This window comes from Acomys minous (assembly GCF_964271855.1).
Source record: "Acomys minous genome assembly, chromosome: 9".
Lineage (NCBI taxonomy): Eukaryota > Metazoa > Chordata > Mammalia > Rodentia > Muridae > Acomys > Acomys minous.
In genome coordinates, this window is record NC_140490.1 from 7,333,135 (window position 1) to 7,358,716 (window position 25,582).

General features: G+C 52.7%; 1 protein-coding gene across 2 annotated transcripts in view; it reads left to right on the forward strand.

Moving 5' to 3' along the window:
• The window catches only part of KCNK5 (potassium two pore domain channel subfamily K member 5), a 45,451-nt gene extending 20,513 nt beyond the window's left edge, over positions 1–24,938 (forward strand). For both annotated transcript variants that reach the window (XM_084794318.1, XM_084794317.1), the window contains exons 2-5: positions 17,604–17,715; positions 19,115–19,281; positions 19,448–19,616; positions 22,487–24,938. In XM_084794318.1, coding sequence (XP_084650444.1) covers positions 17,604–17,715; positions 19,115–19,281; positions 19,448–19,616; positions 22,487–23,358 — 1,320 coding nt within the window. In that variant the 3' untranslated portion in view covers positions 23,359–24,938. The remainder of the gene's footprint in view (positions 1–17,603; positions 17,716–19,114; positions 19,282–19,447; positions 19,617–22,486) is intronic.
• Positions 24,939–25,582: the final 644 nt, after the last annotated feature.

Genomic DNA, 25,582 nt, shown 5'->3' on the forward strand with positions numbered 1-25,582 from the left:
GGGCCAAGAAAGGCACATACATGGCTCCATTGTATAGCTGTTCCTGGGGTTTGGTTTGGGTATCTTGCACAAGGGAAGACACTTCTGGAGTGAACAAGTGAGGTCCTGACTCCTATATACCTCTAGCACGCCACGTTCCTTGGGGGCCCAAGAAATCTCACAGGAAATGGGAGCTCAGGCAAGATCTGACGGTGGCCTGAGGCCTAGTCAGCCTGAGGTCCAGGGAAGGAATCCACACCTAGGAGGAGATGCTTGATATGGTGTCTACAAGTGGGATTGTTACTATGATACCGCTCACTGAAGCTGTTTAAACGAATACACGAAGAAAGTTCAAATTGCATTGCTCAGTTATTGGCTGAGTTTCAAGCGCTCAGTAGCCACATGAGACTGCACAGATGAGCCTATCTCTTAGTGTAGAGAGTTCTGCTGGACTGCTTGCTGGTCTGTGTTCTGTTGCCAGTAATACAGCGACTACAGATGACTTTGAAAGTTGCGAAGAGAAGAGGTTGATTTTTGGCTCAGTTCTGGCCCCGTTGTCGAAGGGCTGTGTCTGACGATGGGCTTCTTGCTGGCAGCATCCGGAGGTGATACGTCATAGCACATGCTGAAAAACAAGTATCAGTGTATGAGACTGTGGTGTGTGTGTGTGTGTGTGTGTGTGTGTGTGTGTGTGTGTGTGTGTTATATCTGCTCTCTTAGAAAGCTACTAAGATTCACTCATAGGGGCCCCACCCTGATGACCACATCGTGTTCTGATCCCCTCCCTAAGGCACAGCTCAGAACACCACAGTTGGATTAAATTTCCTCTTAACATCTCACCATGCAGGTTAAATTTCAGCTCAAGAACCCTTGCAGGGGGTGGGAGTGGAGTCTGGGTGGGGTGGGGTGGGGGAGGGGGCTCACATCATATCTAAGCCACTGGCTTACAACATGAAGGTACTGGTAATACTACATACTTGCATGTGCCTAGTCATCTGTGTTCCTTATCTGGGGAGGGCTGTTAGGGGACCCTAAGGTAGGGATGGGTGGAGTATATGCCTAAGGGATTTCCTCTATTCCTAGCCTTTTCCCATAGGGTCTGCTTAGTTTTATTTTACAACAGATTCTTACCGTGCAGCCCAGGCTAGCTTTGTACTTACGAGACCCCTGCTTCGGCCTCTTGGGCGTTAGGGTAGCAGGCCTATGCCACCATGCCTAGTTGCCTTGCTGTCTTCGTGCCTTTGCCTCCTGACTTTTGTTTACTCTTGAAGGGTGTGAGTGTGCGCCCCAGGGACTGACCTATCCTGGTTGCTTCGCTCGTTCTCTGTCCTCTCATGGTATCTTTTTTGCGTAGCTCTTCCCTCGGCCAGCCTGGCCTCTGCTTTGGCTACAGAGCCTCTTGGGCAGGCAGTGGCTTGTACTGCCTTTGTTTTGCTCCTTTTTGGGCACATGGCTGTGGCTCAGCAAAGCCTTAAATGAATCAGTTGGCTCCGTTCCAAGCTGCATGGCAAAGGGAACATCTAGCCACAGCTCTGGTCCCACCTTTTTTGGGTTAAATGGGTTGAGTGACTGCCCTGCATATGGGTGGGGTGCTGGCCCTTGGCTGGCAAGGCATTTGCAGCAGCCAGACACAGCTGCCCCTTTGTCCCTCCATAGAAAGGAATGGCTCAGAGACGCCTGGGGAGAATGGAGGTGAAAAAGCCGTCCTTGTCCTCCCGTCTTTCCCCTTCTGGTCTCACCCTGTTTTCCAGAAACCTCATGTTAGAATGGGGTGGGCCAAAGGCCCTGAAGAGGGCAGGATGTGTCCTGAAGCCGGACACTGGCTTAGTTTTTTTTACTAATGTAGATATTTTATTATTTGCACGGCATTTTTGCCTGCATGTATGTCTGTGTGCCAGGTCCCCCCAGAAAGCAGAAGAGGGGATTGGATCCCCTGAAACTGGAGTTAACAAATGGTTGTGAGCTGCCACATGGGTGCTGGGAATCAAACCCTGGTCTTCTGGAAGAGTAGCCAGTGCTCTTAACTGAGGAGCCGTCTCTCCAGCCTGGACTGCTGGCCCAGCTGGGGGACTTCTGCTTCAGCAGATGTGAGGATAGATGGACCCTCTGGCGATTCCAACACAGCCCTTCCTGTTGCTCTGAGGAGGACACTTCTCCGCCTGAGCCTCGGGTGACATCTTCCTTCAGTCTTCCATGACAACACCCAGCCCACCTTTCCCCATAACCCCTAACATCTATAAACTACATGTTCGTGGTTGAGGAACATCTGCCTGGCTCATGCTTGCTGTAGACCGTTTTGCTCTAATGCTGAGGACTATATCCTGTGAATTGCTGTGGAGGTGGTAGTATTTGGAGTTTAGTCTTGTTTGTTTGTTTATTTGTTTGTTTATGGTTTTTCGAGACAAGGTTTCTCTGTGTAGCCCTGGCTGTCCTGAAATTCACTCTGTAGACCAGGCTGGCCTTGAACTCAGAGATCCTGCCTGCCCCTGCCTCCCAAGTAAGTGCTGGGAGGATTAAAGATGCATGTCTTTTATAAGTGAAAAAACTGAAGCCATGATTCATTCAGTGGTAGGGGACTGGGCAGCAGCACTGGACAGACCTGTCTGCTGCGTGGTCATCAGGAGGACCTGAGGGCTTGCCAGGGGTCTGGGAAGAATCTAAAAGTTTTGGAGTTTTGTTTGTTTGTTTTTGTTTTTGCTTTCCTCATGGTAGTTGCTTAAAGAAAAAGGCCTTATTAGGTAGCTTGGTCAGAAGAACACAGCATGCACTCAGAAGGCTGAGGTAGGAAGATCACAGAATTTGAGGCCAGCCTGGGCTACACAGCAAATTGTAGGCTGGCTAGTCTTCACTACCTAGCCAGATCCTGTTTTTTTAAAAACCAAACAAAACAAAACTGTCCATGGCCCTGGGGGAAGGAGAGGACAGGTGTGGGAGCTGGGCAGGGTCCTGCTTCCTTCTGGCCCCTAGTTTTGGCTGTGGGCCTCTGTCTCTGCTAAGATTCTTGTGCTGTGCCAGCAACAAAGTTTCCATTTCCTGTTGCCTAGCTTGTCCCTGGTCCTGGGCCCCAGGTTAGTGAAGGTGGGTGGTTTCTTTAGCTTCTACCCGCAGCCCTCACCTCAGCCTAGCTTCTCTGTCCTGGAAGAGCCTGGGCTGTGTTTTTCCATCACCTCAGTACAAAATGGCACTGTGCTGAACCTGGTCACGTCCCACACTGTATTTGGCCAGTGACAATAGGTGGGCGGGAGACTGTTCATAGAGGAGAAAAGCAGAGCCAGCTATTTTGGGTGGCCCCTCTGCTTTCCCACATGTTGGGGCGGTGAGTGGTGGGGGGCCACTTTCCCCCCACAATGTTTGGGGTTCCTCTATATGTCATCCCTGCAGTCACTGAATTGGGAGAGTCTTGTAGACAGAACCCCCCCCCCCCATGAGATTTGAGAGTCATATGTATATTCATAGGTCATGTTCAGGGTCATAGTTCCCTGTATTCTTATCCAGTGGTTTTGGGGTTGTGGGGGTATCATAGTCTTAGCTGTGACTTAGTCTTCTAGGGGGTCGAGTCTGGGTCTCAGAAGCCACTGAGGCAGAGAAAGCATTCCTCACTGCCCCTCCTTCTCCTGACCCACAGAGTACCATCCATGCCAAGGTGCCTGTGCCCAGTTCCTGGCAGTTTCTTGTACAATTTATTCCAGAGAGGATGGAGGCCAGCTGTTGTCTGTCTCCAGCCAGTGACTAAAGTAGAGGAAATGGGCTTGGACCACAGCCGGGGGCGGGGTAGGGGGGGGGTTGGTGGGGTTAGGTTGGAGTCAGGCAATAAGGAAAGGGTTTCGTGACAGGTGGTTGGCTCTCAGAAGGAGCCGGCAGGGAGCTTTGTGGAGAAGATGGGGCAAGATCATGCTTGAAGCATGGATGAATGAATGACAGCCTCTCAAGAGGACAGATTTGGGTGCGAAGGGGCTAAGCAATCAGGTAGGCTGCTTCCCGGAGTTAGTAGGGGGTACCTCGCACCCCTGTAGGCATTTGTTTTTTAATTAGCGATGAGGTTTACAGTTTAACCACTGGTCATCTTAAACAAGTTATAATCAATGAGCGGCCTCATAACCCCTTATCATCAGAAACCCAGCCTTTAAGGGTAGGTAGAGTTAGTTACTCATTACCCAGGCTGACAGCCACAGGAAGAAGGGATGTATTTGCAGGTGGGGAAGCTTGCTACTTTGTCTGTGACATCTCTTGAGGGACACAATGGGATAGAGTCAGCCAGAGTCCTAAGGGTGTGGGTATAACCTGGAAGTGGGAGGCAGGAGCTGGGAGACCCTTCCAGGCAGCTGCGCTTAAGTGAACAGGACAGGACTGGTGGCCTTGGGAGCTGGGGCGCTGCAGGGGTCTGAAAGCGCTTCCTTCTCTCCTCCCAGGTGGGCCCAAGGTAGTGGCATGCACCAAACGACCTGTGGACCTTCAACGACCTTGGCCATCCCTTGCTCAGTCCCACCCTCCCCTCTCCACCCAATCTCTTTCTTCTAGAATCCAGTTCCAAAGTCCACAAGGAGTTGGCAGGGGGGAAGCCACCGGGGCCTGGGAGCCCTTCCCACCCCTTGCACTCGTAGTGCACCCCACCCACCTCAGCCATGGTTGCGCTCACAACATGCCCCCCCACAGGCAGATCATCCACTGGTTAATGTGGAGTGCTGTCCTCAGGGGTTTCTGCTTTGGGTTTAATGGTGTGAGTGACATCTGCCTTCTGAGCTCTGACCCATTTAGGCAGTATACATAATGAGTCAGATAAACAGATGCCCGGCAGCGTGATGAGGTGAGATGAAGGACTGGACGGTGGCCCCTCCTGGAGGAGGAGATGGTGGAGATGATCCGCGGCCAGGTGCCTACAGGAACACACGAGCAGAAATCCACCAGACTTGAGCCCTCTCTGACCTTCAGGGTGGTGACGAGAGACCAGAGACAGAGTCTTACACCGCAGACCCAGGCCCTCAGAACAGAAGTACCTCTCAGACCCTTCGTGCTGTGTGTCCAGCACCCTGATTTCCGCCCTAGTCCAAGTGGCACCGTGGCCTTCCTGTCTTATAGATATGGGTGTGGTCTCAGGGTATGCCCCAGGTGGCCTGCTTGTGGGGTGAGAACCTGGGGATGTCTGCTTCAAATCCAGGACCTTTGCCCTCGAATTATTATTCCCAAGGGAGGATCCCAAACTGGACACTTAGGGCTTTGACCGTCTGGACATATGTGTCAGGAGGCAAGCAGGCGCGCCTGAGCTGCCAATGAACCAGCTCTCTCCCAGCTTGTCTGCCATGGATGGGGTGATGGTTAGTCAGCGGTTCCCACAGTGACCTCCTTTGTAGCTTGCTGAAGGCGCTGTTTTTAGAAATCTTGCGCGGATGGCTTCCTTTGGTCTCTCCTCAAGGTCGGACTGAACTGAATGAAGCAGGGAGCCTAAGTGTGCGCACCCTAGAGATGTAGCGAGGACTGGATAAAGGCATGTGGCCGTAGCTCCTGTGCTGGTTACTCACCCACGTCTACCTAGAATCTCCTTTCTTAAACTTTACGGCAAACTTCTCTCTGACAATTCCATATGTGGATACTACGTTCTTGATCTTAATCCGCCACAACTCCCCCTCTTTCTCCGTAATCCCCCCACGGGTGCCCCTCCTGCCACCATCATGTCCCCTAATTAGTATTTGGGCAACCTACTCTAAACCACAATCCCTAAGAAAATAATCCTTCCTTTCCTAGCAGGCGTCAACTGCCTGGCTCCTCAGCTAGGGGTGGGCGGACCCTCATGAGCGCCTCCCTGATGCATGCTGGGATTGCTGGCTGACTTGATAGTCTTGTGCAGGTAACCATCTCTGCTGTGAGCTCCAGAGTGCAACAGCCACAACACACACCCAGAAGACGGTGCTTTTTGGCATTCCTCTGACCTGCCCAATACAGTCCTGGGGTTGACACTGGAAAGTCAGGTTTTTCTCTGGAAAGGGACCCTCCACCAGGAGTTGGGGCTTCTTATGGCTCGGCCACCAGCTTGCTGTGTGGTTTCAACCACGCCACATCATGGACCCTCTCAACAGATTCCTCAATCTACTGGGATAAGAGGGGTATCCCAGGATATTCGGGCTCCCCTTGAAGAGTCTTGTGCTACAGAAAGGGGTCACGGAGAGGTGTGAAAGCCTGAGGTGCTGGGGCCTGCTGTGTGGAGGAGAGGAAGGAGGGAGTGACTAACACACAAGCTCCTACCGTTTGACACAGGAGAGTGAGTGCGCAGGGCTGAGAGGCCTTTGCTTGTCTGGAAATGATAAGTTCAGTACAGGGGCTTCTTCTCAGAGCCCTAAACCTAGAAGCTTCTCTTCCTAGCAATCCTCAGCCTAGTGGGCCTGCGAGGCCTAACTGAAGGCAGTTCCTGCCTTCCCTCACACACTGGGATACCTACCCTCTTGGCTTTGGTCAGAGAGGAGTTGGGGCTCTGGATTCTTGGGGTGAAAAAGGGATGAAGTCACAAACCCAAGGCCCAGCATCTCTGACAGGACACACATACTAGCTTGTCCTGGGAGGGCAGTGGTGGTTAGTTGGGGGCTCAGAGATGCTGTGGGGAGACGAGCGATGCCCCCTCTTGTCGGCCACAGGTAAATTCTAAGAGCTTGGCTCCAGAGGGGCCAGCTGGTGTGCATGTTTGGGAGGGAAGGGCCCTTTCCTGTAGGCCAGTTGTTGGGCAAGCAGCTGTGCTCTGTGGCTGCCGCCACACACAGGGATTTCCAGCTCTCCAGGTGCCTCAGTGTCCTTGCTGACATTCAATTCTGAGCTCAGACCCCCACCCCCACCCCCCACCCCCAGCCTTTCACTGAACTCCTGGCTCAGCCAGTCCTGGCCAGACTTTGCATTCACGGGAGCAGTGAATGCTGGCTGCCAGCAACAGGGCAGGTGACCATCTCATAGGCTGAGAACAATGGGGACAGGGCCACCTGCCTTGTTTGCTTTGTCCCTTCCAAGTGAGGACAGGGTTCCCAGGCTTGTGAAAGTCGGAAACCCAGAAGTTACTGCTAAAAGCCTGCTGCTCTCTTTTGGCACAAGCCCGGTCCCGGAGTTCGAAAGAGCGTGAGATCTAGCTGATGCCTCTGAGCCCCACAGAGGTTGCTGAGAGATGGCCCGTGAGGACGGCAGGGGATTCCCAGAGTTGGATGGGAGGACAGTCACACACCAAGTGCTGACTCTGGGGGAGGGGGCGAAGCAGACCTTAATCCCTTTGGGTTCAGGAAAACTGGTTGAGAGGATGTCAGAGGATGGTATAGTCAGTGAAATGCTTGCCAAGCAACCATGGGAAACCCAGGTTCACATCCAGCTGCACAGGTGAAAATCCAGCTTGCATGTGCCTGTAATCCCAGCCCTGGGAAGGCACACACAGGTGGGTTCCTGGAGCTCTCTAGCCAGCTAGCTTAACTGAGTCTGTGAGCCGCGGGCTCAGTGAGAGACCCTGCCTAAAAAATGAAGGTAGAAAGATGCTGAGGGACACAGTCTCCGGCCTCCACATGCATATACACTTTTGCACATGTATGTTCGCACAAATCCATATATACAGAACACACCCAGGTGCGTGTGAAAATCAGCTGTACAATTGTTAGAACTCCCTGGGACAGCTTTTAAGCATCAATTTTCCAGTCCAAGCCCTGACTATTTTCTCTGGTGGGGTGGAGGGGGTAAGAAAAGTTAAAGGCTTCCTCCTCCCTGTGTTAAGGTACTGTCCAGGTCAAGAAGCCACAGTACAGTCGTCTTCCGTTGTAGTTTCACTTTCTGCAGTTTCTGGTTACCTATGGTCAGCTGTGGTCCAAAAGTATTCAACAGAAAATTCCAGAAGAAATTCATCAACATTAACTAACCTCTGAGTCACATGGTGAGATTTCAGGCTCTTTGCTACTTCCTGCCTGAGACATGAATCACCCCTTCTCATCCAGTGTATCCACACTATGTCCACTACGTACCTGTTACTCACTTAGTCACTGTGTGTGGTACTACAGTACCGTGGTGCCATTGGTCCAAGTAATACATAGCTCCCCGTTTTCTAGTACCTACTATGTTGTCTTGGAAAACGCATGCACAGGTAAGTAGGATAATTTTATAGGGACCTTGAAAGCATGTAGAGAGTGTCATTTTCCACCCTGTCTCATGGGTTGCCTTGGTCTCTGGGCCTCAAAGTTTAAATCTAGGTGTGGGTCTCACCATGGCAACATGTGTGTGTGTGTGTGTGTGTGTGTGCGCCCTGTGCATGGTGGGGTGTGCTCTGGCTGGTTGCTTCTTCAGTGGGGTGAAAGAACAGCAGGGTGAGTGAGCACTGGTTACATTCCTTCAAGGACAAAACATGAGTGTAGAAAGGAAAGGACCTCCCCTCCAGTGTGAGGCAGGTTGGGGAAGACAGAGGCAAACCAGGCCTGACATGGGAACTGGGCTAGTGCTCAATTTTCTTTTCTTTTCTTTTTCCTCTTTTTGTTTTTCGAGACAAGGTTTCTCTGTGTAGCCTTGGCTGTCCTGGAACTCATTCTGTAGACCAGGCTGGCCTCGAACTCACAGCAATCCACCTGCCTCTGCCTCCTGAGTGCTGGGATTAAAGGCGTGTGTCACCACCGACTGGCTAGTGCACAATTTTCGATGATGGTAAAGAAGACAAAGAGTAGGATGAGGAAAGGCGCTGGTCTGCGCCGTTGAGAACTGGTGTTTTAGGAGGTCATGGTCAGGTCTTGTTTTGTAGAAAAGATGTAGGCAGAGAGAGAGGCTAGCGGTTCCTGGAGAGTCTTTTTTGTTTGTTTGTTTTTCGAGACAAGGTCTCTCTGTGTAGCCTTGGCTGTCCTGGACTCACTTTGTAGACCAGGCTGGCCTTGAACTCACAGCGATCCACCAGCCTCTACGTCCCAAGTGCTGGGATTAAAGGCGTGCGCCACCACGCCCGCCCCTGAGTCTCCAGGTCTTGATATGCTGTAACATGTAAGCACACTGCTGTAACAGCAGCCACCGATGAAGGGGCAACGTGGTGTGGTCCTCCCCCCAGCCATGCATCATCTGTCCCTTTCTCTGGGTAAGGCAAGACTCCTGTGAGCTGGCACAGGGAGGGAGGTGGTACCACTGGACTCTTGCTTATACCTTACTCTGAACTATGGCTGCCCCTGAGACACCCCAATCACCCTGGGCTGGGGAGAAGGCAGCGAAGAAAATACCAGGGATTCCATCTGCCTGCACTGTGACCCCTTGCTCAGGCAGAATGACAGAAGGCCTGAGCCCCAGAGTTCCCACTCCCTCCCACCCTGCCACAGAGGCAGCTGCTAAAGCTTTCTGTTCTGTTTTGATTTCTTGTTTTGCTTTGAGAGAGATTGCTTTCTTATTTTGGTGGGTGTTTTTGAAAGAGTCTTGATGGATAGCCCAGGCTGGCCCGGGACTTTTGATTCTCTACTTCCCTCCCCTGGAGTGTTAGGATCACAGGTGTACATCACCATGGAGATAACGAATTAATTAGTTAATTAACTCATTAATCTTGTCTTTCAGGGCAGGGTTTTACTATGTAGCCCTGGCTGTCCTGGAATTTACTCATAGAACTCACAGATCTGCCTGCCTCCTGAGCTCTGAGATTAAAGGGGTGCAACACCACTGTCCAGCAACTTTGGGGGAATTTTTTAAGAAAAATATGTGAATACATATCTGCAGGAAATGATATTTTAAACTTTAAGATGGTATAAGCAAGCCTCTTATATAAGCAAGCCTAGCACCTCTTCCCCAACCCCCATTAGCTTTGAGAAAATGGTTCAAGAGATAGAGTTGGCCGGAGCTGGGCTGGGTTGGAGATGATGAAGGACCTGTGTGTGTGTGTGTGTGTGTGTGTGTGTGTGTGTGTGTGTATGCTCATGTACTTGTGTGTGCGTGTGTATGGTGGCCAGAGGTCAATCTCAGGCATCTTCTTCCTCAAAGGACGCCCACCTCATAATTGAGATAGATTGGTCTCACTGGGTTCCTCAGGCTCACTGATTAGCTAGGCTGATTCCTAACCTGACTGAAGGATGAAGGGTGGTTTGGGGATGTCTCTCCTTTGACCTATACCTGTCTGTAACTTTAAAAAAAAAAAAAATGATTGCTATACTCAGTAGGCCCAAACTCTATATATTTATTTACCTGCAGAGTGTCTAGCTGTGCACTGTTGTAAAGAGAACCCCTCCATTCCCCATGGGGACTCCACCTATCCTTGGCCTCTCACCTGGAGGGGGTCGTGTTAGAAACCCACGTGGACATGGGCAACCAGCAGCTGTGAGGCCAGTGGCAGGCCACCGTGTGTTGATTGTGAAGCTTGGGACAGCAAGGGAGAGGCCAGCTGTCCCCTCCTGGCCTCAGCCTCACCTGAGGAATGCAGTGTTGGCACCTACTCCCCGAAACACCCTGCTCTGTTTGCTTAGTTGGGTGACAAACTGGTGAGGATGGCTCAGAACTGGAGGCAGGGCAACATAAGGTTCCTCTTTCTCGGGTTGGTAGGGTGCTTTATATGTGTCTTGAGTTTCTTCCTGCCCGTGACACCTAACTATGGAGACACAGTGCTTTCTCCATGTGGCCCGAGGATGCCAAATGATGAGATGATGTAGGAAAAGAAAGAAGTAGACAGTTGTCACCTCTTCTCACTGGCTCTGCCTTCTATTCTAGGCACGTAGCCCTGTGCGTGGTTTGCCACTCCCTCCTATCCTTGTGGGCCAGCAGCCTTTGCTTGCATCGCACATGCCTATAGTGTCTGTGCTCCCAATTTAGACAGAGAAAGGCAAGTGAGCTGTCATGCCGATAGCAGGCACGCTCGGCCAGCTCTCACTGGGTCCTGGATGCTCCTCGTGTGTTGAGAAGATGCAAGCCAAGTACTTCACTCAAGTCTTGTTGCTGGCCTTTGGGGAGACCCTGTCCAAGCTCAGTCCTGGGTGGGTAGGTCCAACTTGGTTCTGTGAGGACAGCCTGTATCTGAGATGGCTCGGTCTGTCATCGCCGCAGTGGACTGTCTGTGTCTAGGGGGTAAGTGTGTTTGTAAAGGAGGGGAGGCCAAAGAGTCAGCGAAGTGCCAGCTGGTGGTAAATACATCAGTCCGCATTGCCAGCTGGTAGTAAATACATCAGTCTGCATGGACTTCTATACTCCTTTTCCTGTTCTCGCCATATCCACTGTTTCCTGAGGTGACAGGTATCCTTCCTGCAGGAAGGACAGTCAGGTCACCCCATGGGTATTCCCCTAGCGCAGCAGCCACTGCTTGTGGCCTCCCGTGCGCCCTGCCCCTTACCCCCCCTCCCCCTCGCCACCTCATCCTTATCGTCCCTTAGGCTGCAGGTCATCAGTCTTCCCCAACCCAGTATTCAGCCTTATCCTGCACATCCACCATTTCTGGGGTCTACACCCCGCTGCCCTTTTCTGCTGGACAAAAGCCTCTACTTTGCTGCAGATAAAAGTGTTTAAAACCCAACTATAGCCAGGCACTATGGTGCATGCCATTAATCCCAGGGCTGAGATGGCAAGGGCAGGTGGATCTCTGGAGAAGTTTTGAGGCCATCCTGGACTGTATGGCAAGTTCCGGGCCAGCCAGGGCCACACAGTGAGTCCCCCTGTTAAAACAACAACAAAATACAACTTCATAATACTGCTTGCAGCCGGTTGGGTGTGTGGGCATCAGAAGACAAATGAGCTGAGGCCACAGTACCCCATTCTTTGGAGCTCCCGGAATATGGGTGTCTTCTTTCTTGGAGCTTATATTACAGGGGACTCACCTTTTCCCGGTGACATTTAACATTTCCTCTGTGGTTGCCTGGGGGAATGTGTTATAAACCTGGCTTCACGCTACTGAACAGCCTAATCTGTGTTCTTCCTTTCCCCTCTGGGTTCACATCCCAGCTCTACCACTGACCTTAGACCGGGGCCTGCCTTTCTCATCTTTAAAACAGGCTAATAATGGTCCCGACATCTGCCATCTCCAAGCACTGTGGGCAGGTGAGGAGGCTTTCCAGACCAGAGGGACCCGTGTGAGTACAAAGGATTGAAGAAGGAATCCAGAGGCAGCCCGTGAGAGTGTAAGGATTCTGGCTCTTAGAGCACTGTAGGCCTCCAGTTTTGCAGGGAGCAGGCCTGTGTAAGATACAACCCAGGTTGTAGGGGTCTGTGTTCAGGAAGCTGAGTTGTGGGTAAGGCCAGATACTGAATGCATGCTGGTTAGCTGGAATCTCCAGATAGGCCTATGCCTGGGCCACAGTTTCCCCTGCCCCATGCAAAGAAAAGTCCTACCGGACTCTGTGTGACAGGTGTGGATGGTTCAGAGTCGGGGTATGGATGTTGGCTCTCTGGAGGACTGGGTGGGATTGGCTGGCTCGGCAGCCTTTAGGGCACTGTTTTTTCAGCTGGTGGGAAAGGGTGGAAGGGTGCATAGGCCTCCTTCCTGTGGCCTCTGTGGAGGAAGGGGACAGGATCACCGTGGTTAGGACCCAGGTGGCCCTGGGTTCTAGTCCTCGCCTTACAGCTTTTAGTACTGCGACCTCTGGCTTTTTCCTTGCTGTCTCAGCCCCAGAGTCTCATTTGCAACGTGGAAAAAATGATAGTGTCTTCCCAGCAGAATTCTGTCCTCATTAAATGAGCTAAAAGGCACATAAAATGCTGAGCACAACCCTTGGCACGTAGTAAGACCTCAATAAATCACACGGGCTTTATGATGAAGGTGACAAGCAGGGAACTCGATTCCGTCCCCAAACAGGAGCCTGGCCTGGATTGTGCAGGCTCGGCTCCCTCTCCATCACCCTCCAGGCTTAGGAGGAGAATGAAAATATTGTCTCTTGTGCATTTAGGAGCCAAGTTAAAGAATACTGCAAACGAACAGGGGCCACCTCCTCCCGTGAAAGCTGTTTCCCTAACCCCAAGAACAGGACACCTTGTGTAACATGGTTTGCCTGACTCCTCCACGGCCCTCTCCTGACCCAGGGATGGCCTCCGTCCCGGGTCAACTCTCCCGTTCTGGGAGACTGGTTCAGGCCTCTGCCTCACCCTGTGGGATCCTAACTGTGGCCAGCCACGCATCTCCACCAGACATCTCTCCACACAGCAGGGAAGCGAGTAGCTGGCCGCCCTCCCCAAGCTCACATGCAGACCTCAGCTCCATGCCAAGTGATAGCTGGCAGGACCAGGAAGAGCAAGGTAGGCGCTGGATGTGTCAAAGTCCAAGCCAAGGGGGTGTCTGGCCATCGCAGCACTCTCGTGTCCCACCCCTGTCATTTTTCTGGCTTTGTCAGGAACCATGCGGATTCTAATTCCGGCCATACATATTTGGGGGGTGGTTGGCAGGACAAGAAACAGTGAGGGGCACTGGGGAGCCCCAGGGCTGTTAAAGCAGTGGAGTGGGGAGAAGCTTGAAGTCTCCACAGGCTACAAGCGCAAATGTGCACGTCCGCTGCCCTTGCTTTTAGAGTGCGGTGCCTCCCCGCCATTGCAGGGGGCGTCGTGGCGTTTAATGGGGTTAGGGACCCTTAGGAATGAATCTTTATATCTGTCCTTGATGGATGACTCAGGAGAACTCATGCGAGTCACGGGGAAAGCAGGTGAGCAGTGGCCCCTAATAACCCAGGGAGAGGCTGAGGTGGCTGCTAGCTTCCGAGGACACGCCTCCAGTGGGGTGAGGGCAGGGGCACCAGCGTTGCCATTCTCCGTGCCATCCTGGATTTTTCAGCTCTTGTTTTAGGTGGCTGTTTAGTTTTTTTTTTTTTTCCTCACTGATTTCCAAATCACAGGCCACTTTTGCTGAGCCAGCATGTCTCCAGGGGAGCAGTGAGGCATCATGGGTATGGCTATCCTGTAAGCGCTACCAATGGCATTTAGCGCCTTTGGCCCGCTATCCACTTCATGCCAACATCGTCTCTTTGTCAGCCATTAGAGCAAACCCGTGAGAAGACAGATTCTGTTTGCTCACAGCTATATCCCCTATCTTGTCTGACATGCAATGCCCGCTGTGGACATCGGCTCCCAACCTTCCAGGAACCACAGCTGGTCCCATGTAAGACCTCCTGTTCTGTGTGTCCCACATAGTCTCCTAATGGATGATGCTCACCCCGACCTAATCACTTATCAGTACAAGAATCTGATCGTTATCCACTGATGGCTTTTCTTGGCCTTCAGCTCATTGATTAACACGACACAGAGTGGAACTGTGTGTGACTGTGACGTGTGGCCTGCCTGACCTTGGAGCACAATGGACTTGGTGTCTCCCGCTCTGACAGATAACACACCCTGGAGTTTACCTTTTACCCTTGTGTTTGTTCATCGGTAGCCAGCTGAGACCAAGAACTGTCTCTCCCCTTTGTCCTATACTGACTTTTGTGTGTGTGTGTGTGTGTGTGTGTGTGTGTGTGTGTGTGTGTGTTGAGGGCGAATATGACTGTACCTGTAGAAACCAGAGGTCCACATTGAGTGCATCCCCCTGCGGCTCTCTCCCTCGTTGCTTGAGACAGGGTCAGTCAGCGGGCCCAGCCTGTTTCAGCTAGATTGGAACAAACCCCATGGGTCCGCCTGTCTCCTAGCTCTGCCTCCAGCACAGGTTGTATACGGTACACACTGCCCCACTCCAGCGTCCATGTGGGTGCTGGAAATCTGAACTCAGGTCCCGGCAAGCATTGTACTCACAGAGCCGTTTCTCTCCAGCCCTTTCCACTGGCCTTTACAGCTTCAAAGTGTGAAGACTTGAAAATTGGAAAGACACTCATTTTGTATTAATTCCCACCGTGCTCCCTCATTGTGGTGGTGTAGCCATCGCCCCTTTCCGCACTGGCTCTTAGTTTTGCATCTTCTGCCCACGGGAGTGGTAAGTTCTTGCCGACCAGACTGTACCACGGAGTAAGTGAAAGAAGCCATTGTAGAGGCCACGCCTTGGGCATGACCATGACCTCCGTCTGAGTTGATATTGAGAGTTCTGTTTAGGGGATGTTTAGCTGCCTTTGAATAGAGCCAGACACTGTACTGGTCTCCAGTTGGCATTTCCGCCTTGTCCATAAGAGTATGTTGAAGGCGTCCTGCAGCTGCCTTGCTTACTCTGGCATCGAGGACCTTCTACGTGGCATCAAGGCTCTGCAGCACTTCTGTGAAGGAAGTGTACCCGACTCATTCCAGATGTTCAGGTCTCCCCCCCCCCCCCAGGTGGAAGGTTTCAAGAGTCAGGTGTGGTGGTGCACACCTGCAAGCCCAGCGCTCGGGAGACTGAAGGGGGAGTTTGAGACCAGCCTGGTTTCCACCACAGACTATCTTAGAGTTTACCCTTTTTCTTTTTGTAAAGCACACAGGCGGCTTTGCTGACACCCTTCTTGTTCCCTGGGATTTCCATGGGAGTGGCCGGAGGTAGTAACCTGATGTCATTTTAGATCCAAATTAGAGGCATTCTACTAGTTGGTCGTTTCAGCATTTGAGTGTGTGCCCATGCACGAAGGTGCCCCTGGAGGCCAGGTTCAGGGTCTCCTTGAGGCTGGTATTACAGGCAGCTGTGAGCAACCTGGGCCTGGGGCTGGGAACCAATCTGGGATCCTCAAAGAGTAATATAACACAGGCTGTTAGCCTCTGGGCCATCTGTCCAGCTCCTTGCTGACTTGATTTTGAGACAGCCTCTCCCACAGGCTGGCCTTAAACTACTAACCCTTCTTTCTGCTTCTACCTTCCAAGCGCAAGTGTGCCACCTGGTCCTCACGCGTGCTAGGTGTGCACTCTCCAGTGGAGCCACATCTCCATTCTCTCTCGCATACTCTTTCTCTCGGTTTCATTTCAGGCTGTCTGGTTTAAGATTTCTATCTGATAACAGGTGGAGACTGAAATGGTTCTGGCTTTTCTCCCGTCTGTTTGATGTCAACACTTGGGGCTGTAGGGAATTTCCTCGTTCTCCTACTGCAGACAGAGATCTTTAAAAGCTAAATAGGGGGCAGAGGTATGGCTTGGTACCAGATCCATTTCCTAGCATGTTTGAGGCCCTGGGCTCAATCTCCCAGAATTGAAGAAAGAACCTGTTGGATGGTCCTACTGGTCTGTAGCATCTAAGATGCTCTTATATATAGGTTGAATAGACCCGAGCGCCCTGAGGGGGTGTCTGTGTGAGATAGCCTGCTTTCCATGGCTCCTAAGCTTGGGGAATGGCAGTAGGGGGTAGGGCAGCAAGCAGCCTGTGGTCTGATGGGGTGCCGGGCAGGCATGTCATCATGGAAAATTCTTCACCGAGTACGCAGATCCATTTACACAGCCTCTGCTGCTTCTGCATTCCTTCGGAGCCATCCATGCGTTCCCTCCATCCCTCCAAACCTCAGTCATGCCTCGGGTGGCTTAGAAATGATGGCTTCCCCACCTCGCCTTTGTTTCCGTCCCTCGCTTTCTGCTCCCCGCCGTCCGTGGCTTGGACTTTATAGGAAATTTGGCTGGGTTCTTGGTCTCTAGTCTGATAGGTCACCCTGAGGCTGACCTCAAATGACAGAACTTGAATGCCAGATTTAGATCCCCTGGGGTGGGGGTGGGGGCCACAACTCTTGGATACAGGCTCTGGCAGCTGAGACAGCGCCATTTGTAGGTTGAGTTGAGTGGTAGGCAGAGCTGATGTAGGGGCATGTGGAACCAGCTTTGGTACTTCCCGGGGTAGATGACGCCTGCCCTGGGGCCTCCAGCCTGTTGGAAGCTGTGGGGACTGGTAACACAATTTTGGTCCCCTTGAAGCATACTCACCACCTGTTGATCTGTCCCTGCCCGTCAGTTGCTCAGCCCAGGGTAGAGAAAAGAAGGGGTCCAGGGAAGGGCAGCCTGTCAGGATGAAGGCGCAAGAGCATCCTCAGCATCAGGAAAGGATGGTTAGCTGGCCTCAAGAGGATAGCGATCTGATCTCACTACCCATCCCATGTGAAAATGGTTGGCAGTTCCTTCCCAGGCAGTGGAGGGTAAAGTGTAGGGGACTTCTGAGGTAACGGCATTGCGTCCGCCCTCTTAGAGAGGTGGAACGGTCTCGTCCGAGGCTCTTGGCGTTCAGTCCCTTGGACCAGCACCACCTGGAGACTCTTTGGAAAAAGCGCCGTTCCCAGCAGCCTGTTGTACAAGCTTTCTCAGCTCTGTGGGTGATTTGGGAACAGGTTTCTGTTTTTCCGTTTCTGTCAGATTTTTCGAACCAGGAGGCTGGTTCAGTTGTGTGGACCTGAGTAGATCTTTCAACTTCACCTGGTCCTCTCTAAAATGTTTCATCTATCTAATAAAGACACAGCTCGTCACCTTGGCGCCGTGGTAGTTAAAGGATGCGTTGTTGTAGCTGGTGGTGGTGGTTAAGGCAGGGTCTCAGGTAGCCCAGGCTGGCCTCGAAGGATGATCTTGATTCTCCTGCTCTCTTTTTTGGGGGAGAGGGAGGGGGTTGTGAGGGTTGTTTTTTTGTTTTATGTTTTGTTTTGTTTTGTTTTTGGAGACAGGGTTTCTCTGTTCTGGAAGTTGCCCTGTAGACCAGTCTGGCCTGGCCTGCCACTATGCCAGGCTAATGCCACGTTAGCAAAGGAGCTTAGAGTGTGTATGAGTGCTAGGCCAGGAGGACTCTACCACTGAGCCACATCTCTTGTCACCTGCCCTGAACTTCCCTGTGGTTCTCTTTTTAGGTAGTGTCTGATGCTGCAGATCAGGGTGTGGCCATCACAGGGAACCAGACTTTCAACAACTGGAACTGGCCGAATGCGATGATTTTCGCAGCCACGGTCATCACCACCATTGGTAAGTCCCCCTTAGATCTTCAGGGTACCCAGGGCCACATCCCTCACTCCACAGAACCTTACAGAAATCCAGCTTTGGTGACTGAAGCCGTGTTGGCCATCAAGTCTCTCTCTCTCTCTCTCTCTCTCTCACACACACACACACACACACACACACACACACACACACACACACACGCGCCTTTTGATTAGGAAGGACTTAGTAAGTCCTGAGTGATTGGCCGTATCTCTATGCACCTACTGTCATAGGTCCAGATTTAGACTCTGTATTTTTCTTATTTCTGCTTGCATTTGTGTGGGCACATGCGTGTGTGTGTGTGCGCGCGCGCGTGCGTGGATGCATGTATATGGAGGTCCAAGGTTGACATCGGGTGTCTTCTTTGCATGTTCTCCACCTTACATATTGAGGTGTGGTCTCTAGCTAAGTCAAAAAGCCACCTAGTCTAGCTAGTCAGTTTGTTCCAGGGATCCCATATCTGTGCCACTGTGTGCTAGCATGACAGGCAGGCCATCACACTCACTCAGCCTTTCCATGGACCCTTGAAGCCGACGCACTGGCATAGCCTGATGGCCAGGGCCGTACAGGTTAGATAGACTGCCCAGTGCACAAAGCTCCAGCATTCCGTGGGTACGTGGCTTAAAGCAGGTACTGTGTTCCACCTTATCGGGCTTGGCTAGGTTCAGCCAACAGTTCTAGTGCATGCCCTCTGGCATACGGTAATCAAATCGTGGCTGCTCACACTGGCCTGGAGTCCAGGCTAGCTACTCCCACCTACTGCTTGACTCTTGGTACTGACTGTTGGCCCTGGGGCTGAATGCACAGGACCACTGCATGTGCAGCTGGCCTCTAAGGAGGAAGAGTCTCCAAAGTGAGCAGTTCAGCACAGGAAGGCAGGGAGCAGCAGTGGACTTTTCCAGACTCGCCCGCCTGTATTACTGCTGCCCCTCTGCCCAACCAAGCCACTGATGCTCAGATTCATAGACTACACGTCCTCAGGAACATTTGCATAAGGGCAGGGAGGGGCACTCTGAGTGGCTACCTACTCAGCAAGGGCGGGGCATCTTTGTTTCATTTGCATAGCAGTAGCAAGGAACCAGTGGAGCACCTAATGATGGTGGGCCTAGTCCCTCCCCACAGGGAGATCCCAATATAATGGAGGGGACAGAGCCCCTATTCTAGGAATAATTGGTTCAGTGACCAGGGTCAGAGCATGACCAAAGCAAATACTACTTATCCTAGAACAGGATCTGTTAATCTTACTCAAGCTGGGGTGTGTGTGTGTGTGTGTGTGTGTGTGTGTGTGTGTGTGTGTGTGTGTTGTCGTTGTTGGGGGATTGGAGGTAGTGGTTCCATGATCTTTGCTGTGACGTGTCCCTGTCTTCATTCTATCCTCCCTCAGGTTATGGCAACGTGGCTCCCAAGACCCCAGCGGGGCGCCTCTTCTGTGTCTTCTATGGTCTGTTCGGAGTGCCGCTGTGCCTTACATGGATCAGTGCCCTGGGGAAGTTTTTCGGGGGACGTGCCAAGAGGCTGGGCCAGTTTCTTACCAGGAGAGGAGTGAGCCTGGTACGTCCCTAACCCTAGAAACGGAGTTAAGGGGTGGGAGGGACCGTGACACGGGAGGGGAGGACGCCTGTCCCGCTGGATCCACTGCAGCACTCTGGGCTCTGTCCCAGCGGGGACCCTGGAGTCTCTCCCCACAGCTGACTTGCTTTCCCACCAACCCTGCCAGAGGAAGGCTCAGATCACATGCACGGCCATCTTCATCGTGTGGGGCGTGCTGGTCCACCTGGTGATCCCACCTTTTGTGTTCATGGTGACGGAAGAATGGAACTACATCGAGGGCCTCTACTACTCCTTCATCACCATCTCCACCATTGGCTTTGGGGACTTTGTGGCTGGTGAGTCCCTGCCCCCTTCCTCTGACCTCTGCCACATCACCATAAAGACAAGCCTTTGCTGGGGCACCTGATAGGTGTCCTCTCTTCTCTTGGTTGCATCTCTCTCCTGCTTCCTTGCCACCCCGCCCCCAAACTCAACTTGGATTCACCCTCATACATGTAGGGTTGAGCCTTTTTCCAGAGGTAGACACACACACACACACACACACACACACACACACACACACACACACACGCGCACAGTGAGAGTGACTCCCAGACAAGGGAGGCCTTCTCTCGGCTGCCCTGCCCCCTCAGCCCTTCCCTCCTCCTCCTCGTCCTCCTCTGCTTAATCCCCACAGGCAATGAAGAGGTTCTTTGTCCCCTTTGTGTGAAGGCCTGCGCCTGTCCCAGCCACCCATGCTCAGTGCCTGGCTCCTGTAGCCGGCATAGCCGCCTGCTACCTAATCTTCTTGAAACCCTTTTGAGCCAGTAGCAGCCTGTGCCCTCCCTGTTGACCTCCACCTCTGCTCCCAGAGGTCACTGCGCCAGCTGCTTTGCCCAGAGGGCAGGTGGAGGTCATGCCTCTGCCCCTTTTTGTGTGGAATGCTGTGAGGGGGCAGCTGAGTGGGTGGAGGGAACAGGACGCTTGCTTCAGTGAACACTCCTGACCCCAGCTTCCTGAAGCCTGCCTGCTGTCTGGACATAAATTAAAAGGCACAACCCTATCGTTGTTTAGTCTCAGGGGCCCAGAGGCTGCTGAGGGGGAAAGCCTGTGGTATTACGAAGCCCAGTGGTAGGCACCGTTAGCCATGCTTTGGAGCTCCAGCGAGACACCAGACCCATCTACCCATCTTTAGTGTCTGTAACAATAGCCACCGCATGGAATACAGCACACTGAATCTGTCTCAGTTCCTGGAGGCCGAGGGTAGAAGCCAGCTATGTGAGCCTGTGTCGTCACTGCTGCCATTCTCAGACTCTGCTTGTGATCAGGAGCCCTGTGCAGGACTGCCTTCAGAGCAGGCCACCTCCTAAGTCAGGGGCGCTGGCTCCTGCTCTGGGGGAGACCCTAATCAGGGCTGGAGGGTCCTTTTTCCAGGTTCTTAAGCTTAGTTCCCATCTTGGAAGGCAAGGTGCAGATGGGTGGCTGCAAATATAAAGTTATAAAGGACATCTTTGTATTGTTTTATTTTTAATACATATTATGTATATATTTATTTATCTATGATTATTTTGAGACAGGGTTTCTCTGTGTGGCCTTGGCTGTCCTGGACTCACTCTGTAGTCCAGGCTGGCCTTGAAGTCACAGAGATCCACCTGCCTCTGCCTCCTGAGTGCTGGGATTAAAAGCGTTCCCTACCACTGCCTGTCTAGGGTATCTTTTAAAATCACATTTGCTTATGTGTATGTTGTGGCTTAGCCCATGTAGAGGTCAGGGACAATTTTCAGGAGTTGGTTCTCCTTCTACTGCGTGTGTCCCAGGGGTCAAACTTGGCCCCTCTGGCTTCACAACAAACACCTTAGCCCACTGAGCTGTGCCACCCAACCCTGAAGGAACTACTTCTAGAAGGGAAAAGAACCTCTGGAGCTGTGGGGTGAGGGTAGGCAAGACTCTGTGAGGGGCCTGTCCTCACAGAGGGGTGCAGAACGTTGGGGCCACCCAGGTCAATCCATCATCAAAGTGCTACTTTGAAGAAGAGGGCAGAGGCAGGGAGGCAGACTCCGCCCTGGAGGGGGTAAAGACAGTTCAGAGTGGCTCTTGCCAGGTCAGTGCTTCCTGGGTCGTCTTGACCCAACCACCGGCATCATTCCTAGTAAATCAGTTAGTCCCTCCCCAGTGCTGAGGCTGCCAGCACCCCCAATGTCGAGTTTCCAGCCCGTTTGTAACTGAGCTGTGATGCACTCACTAGCTGGGCGGAGCGGAGACATGACGGGAGTACCTATGAGCCAGTTATTTGACAGTCATTCTGGGGAGCCCCTTTAACTCCTCTCAGCCCTTAAAGTGGCCTCGGTTCTGATGTTTTGCAGTCGGAGAGACTGAGGCTCAGAGGTGCGCTAGGCTGGAACCATATAGTCATTCAGGAAGAAAGATAGATAGGTGAGGGCAGTCTAGGCGTGTGTGTGTGTGTGTGTGTGTGTGTGTGTGTGTGTGTGTGTGTGTGTGTGTGTGTGTGTTTAAGCTCGGGGGGCCCCCTGTCTAGCACTGGATTATAACTGTATTCCATTATACCTGGCGAGACAGGGTTTCTCTGTGTAGCCTTGGTTGGGATTACAGGTGTGTGTACCATGCCCGGCTTTATACCTGGCCTTTTATGTGGATTCTTTTAATTTTTTTAAGTGTATGGAAGTTTTGCCTGTATGTCTATCTGTGTGCCGTATGTATATGCCTGGTGCCTTCAGAGGCCGAAAAAGAATGTCTGAGCCCCTTGAAACTAGAGTTACACATGGTTGTAAGTAACCATGTTGATGCTGGGAATCGAACCTGGATCTTCTGGGGGAGCAATCAGTGCACTTAACTGTTGAACCATCTTTGCAGCCCTCTGTGGATTCTGATGTTGGGACTCCGGGTCCTGTCTTACAAGCACTTTTACCTCCTGAGCAATCTTATAGCCACCCCCCACCTCTTTTTTTTTTTTTTTTCCTTCTTCCCTGAGACAGCGTCTCTCTGTGTAACCTCTCTGGCTGTCCTACACTCCCCTTGCAGACCAGGCTGGCCTTGAACTCACAGAGATCCACATGCCTCTCCCTCCCAAGTGCTGGGATTAAAAGTTTGCTCCCAAACCCCTGTTTGGACACTGTGCCCTGCATATAGGGGTTTTATCAGACAGCACAGCTTTGGCCATTGCTTTTGGTAGGCTCCTGCTGACCCTCTGGGGTTCCTGTCTTTACAGGTGTGAACCCCAGTGCCAGCTACCATGCCCTGTACCGCTACTTTGTGGAGCTTTGGATCTACCTGGGCCTGGCCTGGCTGTCCCTCTTCGTCAACTGGAAGGTGAGCATGTTTGTGGAAGTGCACAAAGCCATTAAGAAGAGGCGGCGGCGGCGGAAGGAGTCGTTTGAGAGTTCCCCACACTCCCGGAAGGCTCTGCAGATGGCCGGAAGTGCGGCCTCCAAGGACGTCAACATCTTCAGCTTCCTATCCAAAAAGGAGGAGACCTACAATGACCTCATCAAGCAGATTGGGCAGAAGGCAATGAAAACAAATGGGGGTGGGGCGAAGCTCCCAGGACCTGGACGGGGGCTGGGACCTCCAGGGGACGAGCTGCCCACCATCCCCGCGTCCCTGGCACCCCTGGTGGTCTACTCCAAGAGTCAAGTGCCCAGCTTGGAGGAGGTATCTCAGACTCTAAGAAACAAAGGGCACGTGTCGAGGCCGCTTGGTGAGGAGGCCAGGGCACAGGCCCCCAAGGATGGCTACCCAACCTCGGAAGGGTTCATTAACCAGCTGGACCGCATCAGTGAGGAGGGTGAGCCCTGGGAAGCCCTGGACTACCACCCGCTCATCTTCCAGAATGCCAGCATTACCTTCGAAAATGAAGAAACCGGCCTCTCGGATGAGGAGACCTCCAAGTCATCCGTGGAGGACAACCTGACCTCAAAGGAGCAGCCTCAGCCGGGGCCTATGGCCGAGGCGCCCTCGAGCAGCACGGGCGAATTCCCTTCCTCCGATGAGTCCACTTTCACCAGCACTGAGTCGGAGCTGTCCGTGCCCTACGAGCAGCTGCTGAATGACTGCAAGGCAGACAGCCCCAGAGGCACGTGAGGTGGGCCTGGCTCCCCACCCGCTCTCCAGTGGCTTCCCCTCGCCCGGGTTGTCCTGTGATGGCCAGATCCCGGAGAGAGGGCCCTGGAGATGATGGGGAGCCAGGGACCTGCCTTTCCTTCTGTCCTCTCTCCAGTTGGCTGGCCCAGGACAAGCCTCCTCCATTCAGTGGCTCAGTAGGGAGGCTGCTGTCCTAGGCCTGCCCTGCTGAGTCTATCTGCTCACTTGGAGGCATGTAGGCCGCAGCACTCACTCTGGAGGGCCTGGGTCCGCTGCTTAAAGCCCTCCACCATGGTGGTTGACTGTCACACGGTTCTCTGAGGCCAGGAGCTTCAGCTGCGCTCACCAGTATTAACGGGCAGCGCCCCCCCCTTGTGTCTGGCATTGGAAGGAGACCCAGGGTTGGTATGTAGTTCCCAAATGTTCTAGGAGGGGGGGAGGGGGGAGGGCACAGATAGGATGGGATTTGGGGCATTGCAGGACCCTTCTGCCCACCCACTCATCACTACCCAGCACGCCCCTTACTGCAAACTCAGGGCAGGGGCTGTGGGAGAGGGGGGATGTGTGTCCCAGGGGTATGTCCCACCTCAGAATCCCTCCGTAGAGCAACAGCAGGCCCAAGGTTTTCTATGCCCCGGAAGTGCAAGAGAAAGATGGGTTACCATGGAAACCCTGGGCATTGTCACGGAGCTCAGATAATGAGGTGCAGGCCCCTCGGCCCTTGCCAGGGCACCCACACTCCCTGCGGATTCCCTCACTGCTTCTCCCCCTCACTCCTCGCTTAGTGGGGCCTGTGGGGTGAAGCTAAATTGTTCCTGGCCGGTAGAACTGTGAATTGAGCTCCCCCTCCAGCCGCTGTACGGTGTTAGCGTGTGCGGGTGCCAATGGGCAATGTGTGTGCACATCTGGGCTGGGGAGAAAAGAAAATGTGAATCTTACTGGGCCAGATGTTCCTGGTGAGGTCTGGGAGCTAGCTGCTGTGTTAAGTCCTTGATGCTCAACCTCCGACCAGCCCGCTCTGGCCTAAATGGTTTTCTGTTATTAAATTTTTTTTTTTTTTAAACTGAACTGTTGTTTTTATACCCAGAATCTGTCACTGGCTTCAGAGCTTGTGAAGTACAAGCTCCTGGCAAGTGGAATGGACGTCTGTTGGGCGCTCTGTCACCCTCCCTGCTCAGCTTGTCCTTCTGTGGTGACATCAGCCAGGGTCTCATGCTGAGCTAGGGAGGAGCACCACTCTAGGTCACTGGGTGCAGGGCTGGAGACACGAGTTCCCAGTTCGCCTGATAACCTGCCTCAGCCCCTCCCCCTGCCCCACGTAGGTTCCGCCGAGGGGCATGTAGGGCCAGAGCCCTCCACATATTATGACAGTGAGAGGTGTGTGTCCGTACCTCCACCATTCTCGAAGCGGTTGTAGAGGCCACGCCAGCCTCAGGGTGGGAGGAACAGCCTGACTGACGCCTGTGAGGTGTCCTAAGCTGAAGGTCCTCCGGCCACCCTGCCCACACTGTGTGCATGTTCTGGTGGTGAAGGCAGATGTAATTTATTTTAACATTTTTACAATAAAACACATGAACAAAGCCCTCTTGCTGTGTGGTATGTGGGGGGGTGGGGTGAGCAAGGGAGAGTCAGAAGGATTAGGATAGAGCAGAAGTGGAGGACAGGGAAGAACTCAGGCAAGAGCATCTAGGAAAGGGCAAAGGAGGTGTTCCTTCTGACTTACCTGATGGCGCAACAATATTCTGCCCCAAAGCAACCTGAGCAAAAGTTAATTTGGCTCACATACTTCCGGTCAAAAGAAGCCAGGGCAATGCTCTTCCGGAACCGTGGAAGAGCATTGTTTGCTTGGCTTGATTTATGCCTCGTTACAGGCTCTCACTTAGCTGAGTTTTTCACACAGCCCAGGACCACCTGGGCCTAGGGATGGTGCTGCCCACCGTGGGCTGAACTCTTCTTCCTTAATTATAATCAAGGCGTCTCCCTCAGCTGTGCTCACAGGCCAAGCTGATGTAGGCAGTTCCTCAGGGGAGGCTCTCCTGTCAGAAAGGAGTGTCAAGTTGACAATTCTAATCAGAACAGGTAGGATGGTGGTGGCCAAGTGTGCCCCTCACTAGCTTCCAGGTACTTTTTTTTTTCTTCGAGACAGGGATTCTCTGTGTAGCCTTGACTCTCCAGGACTCACATTGTAGACCACGCTGGCCTCGAACTCACAGTGATCCATCTG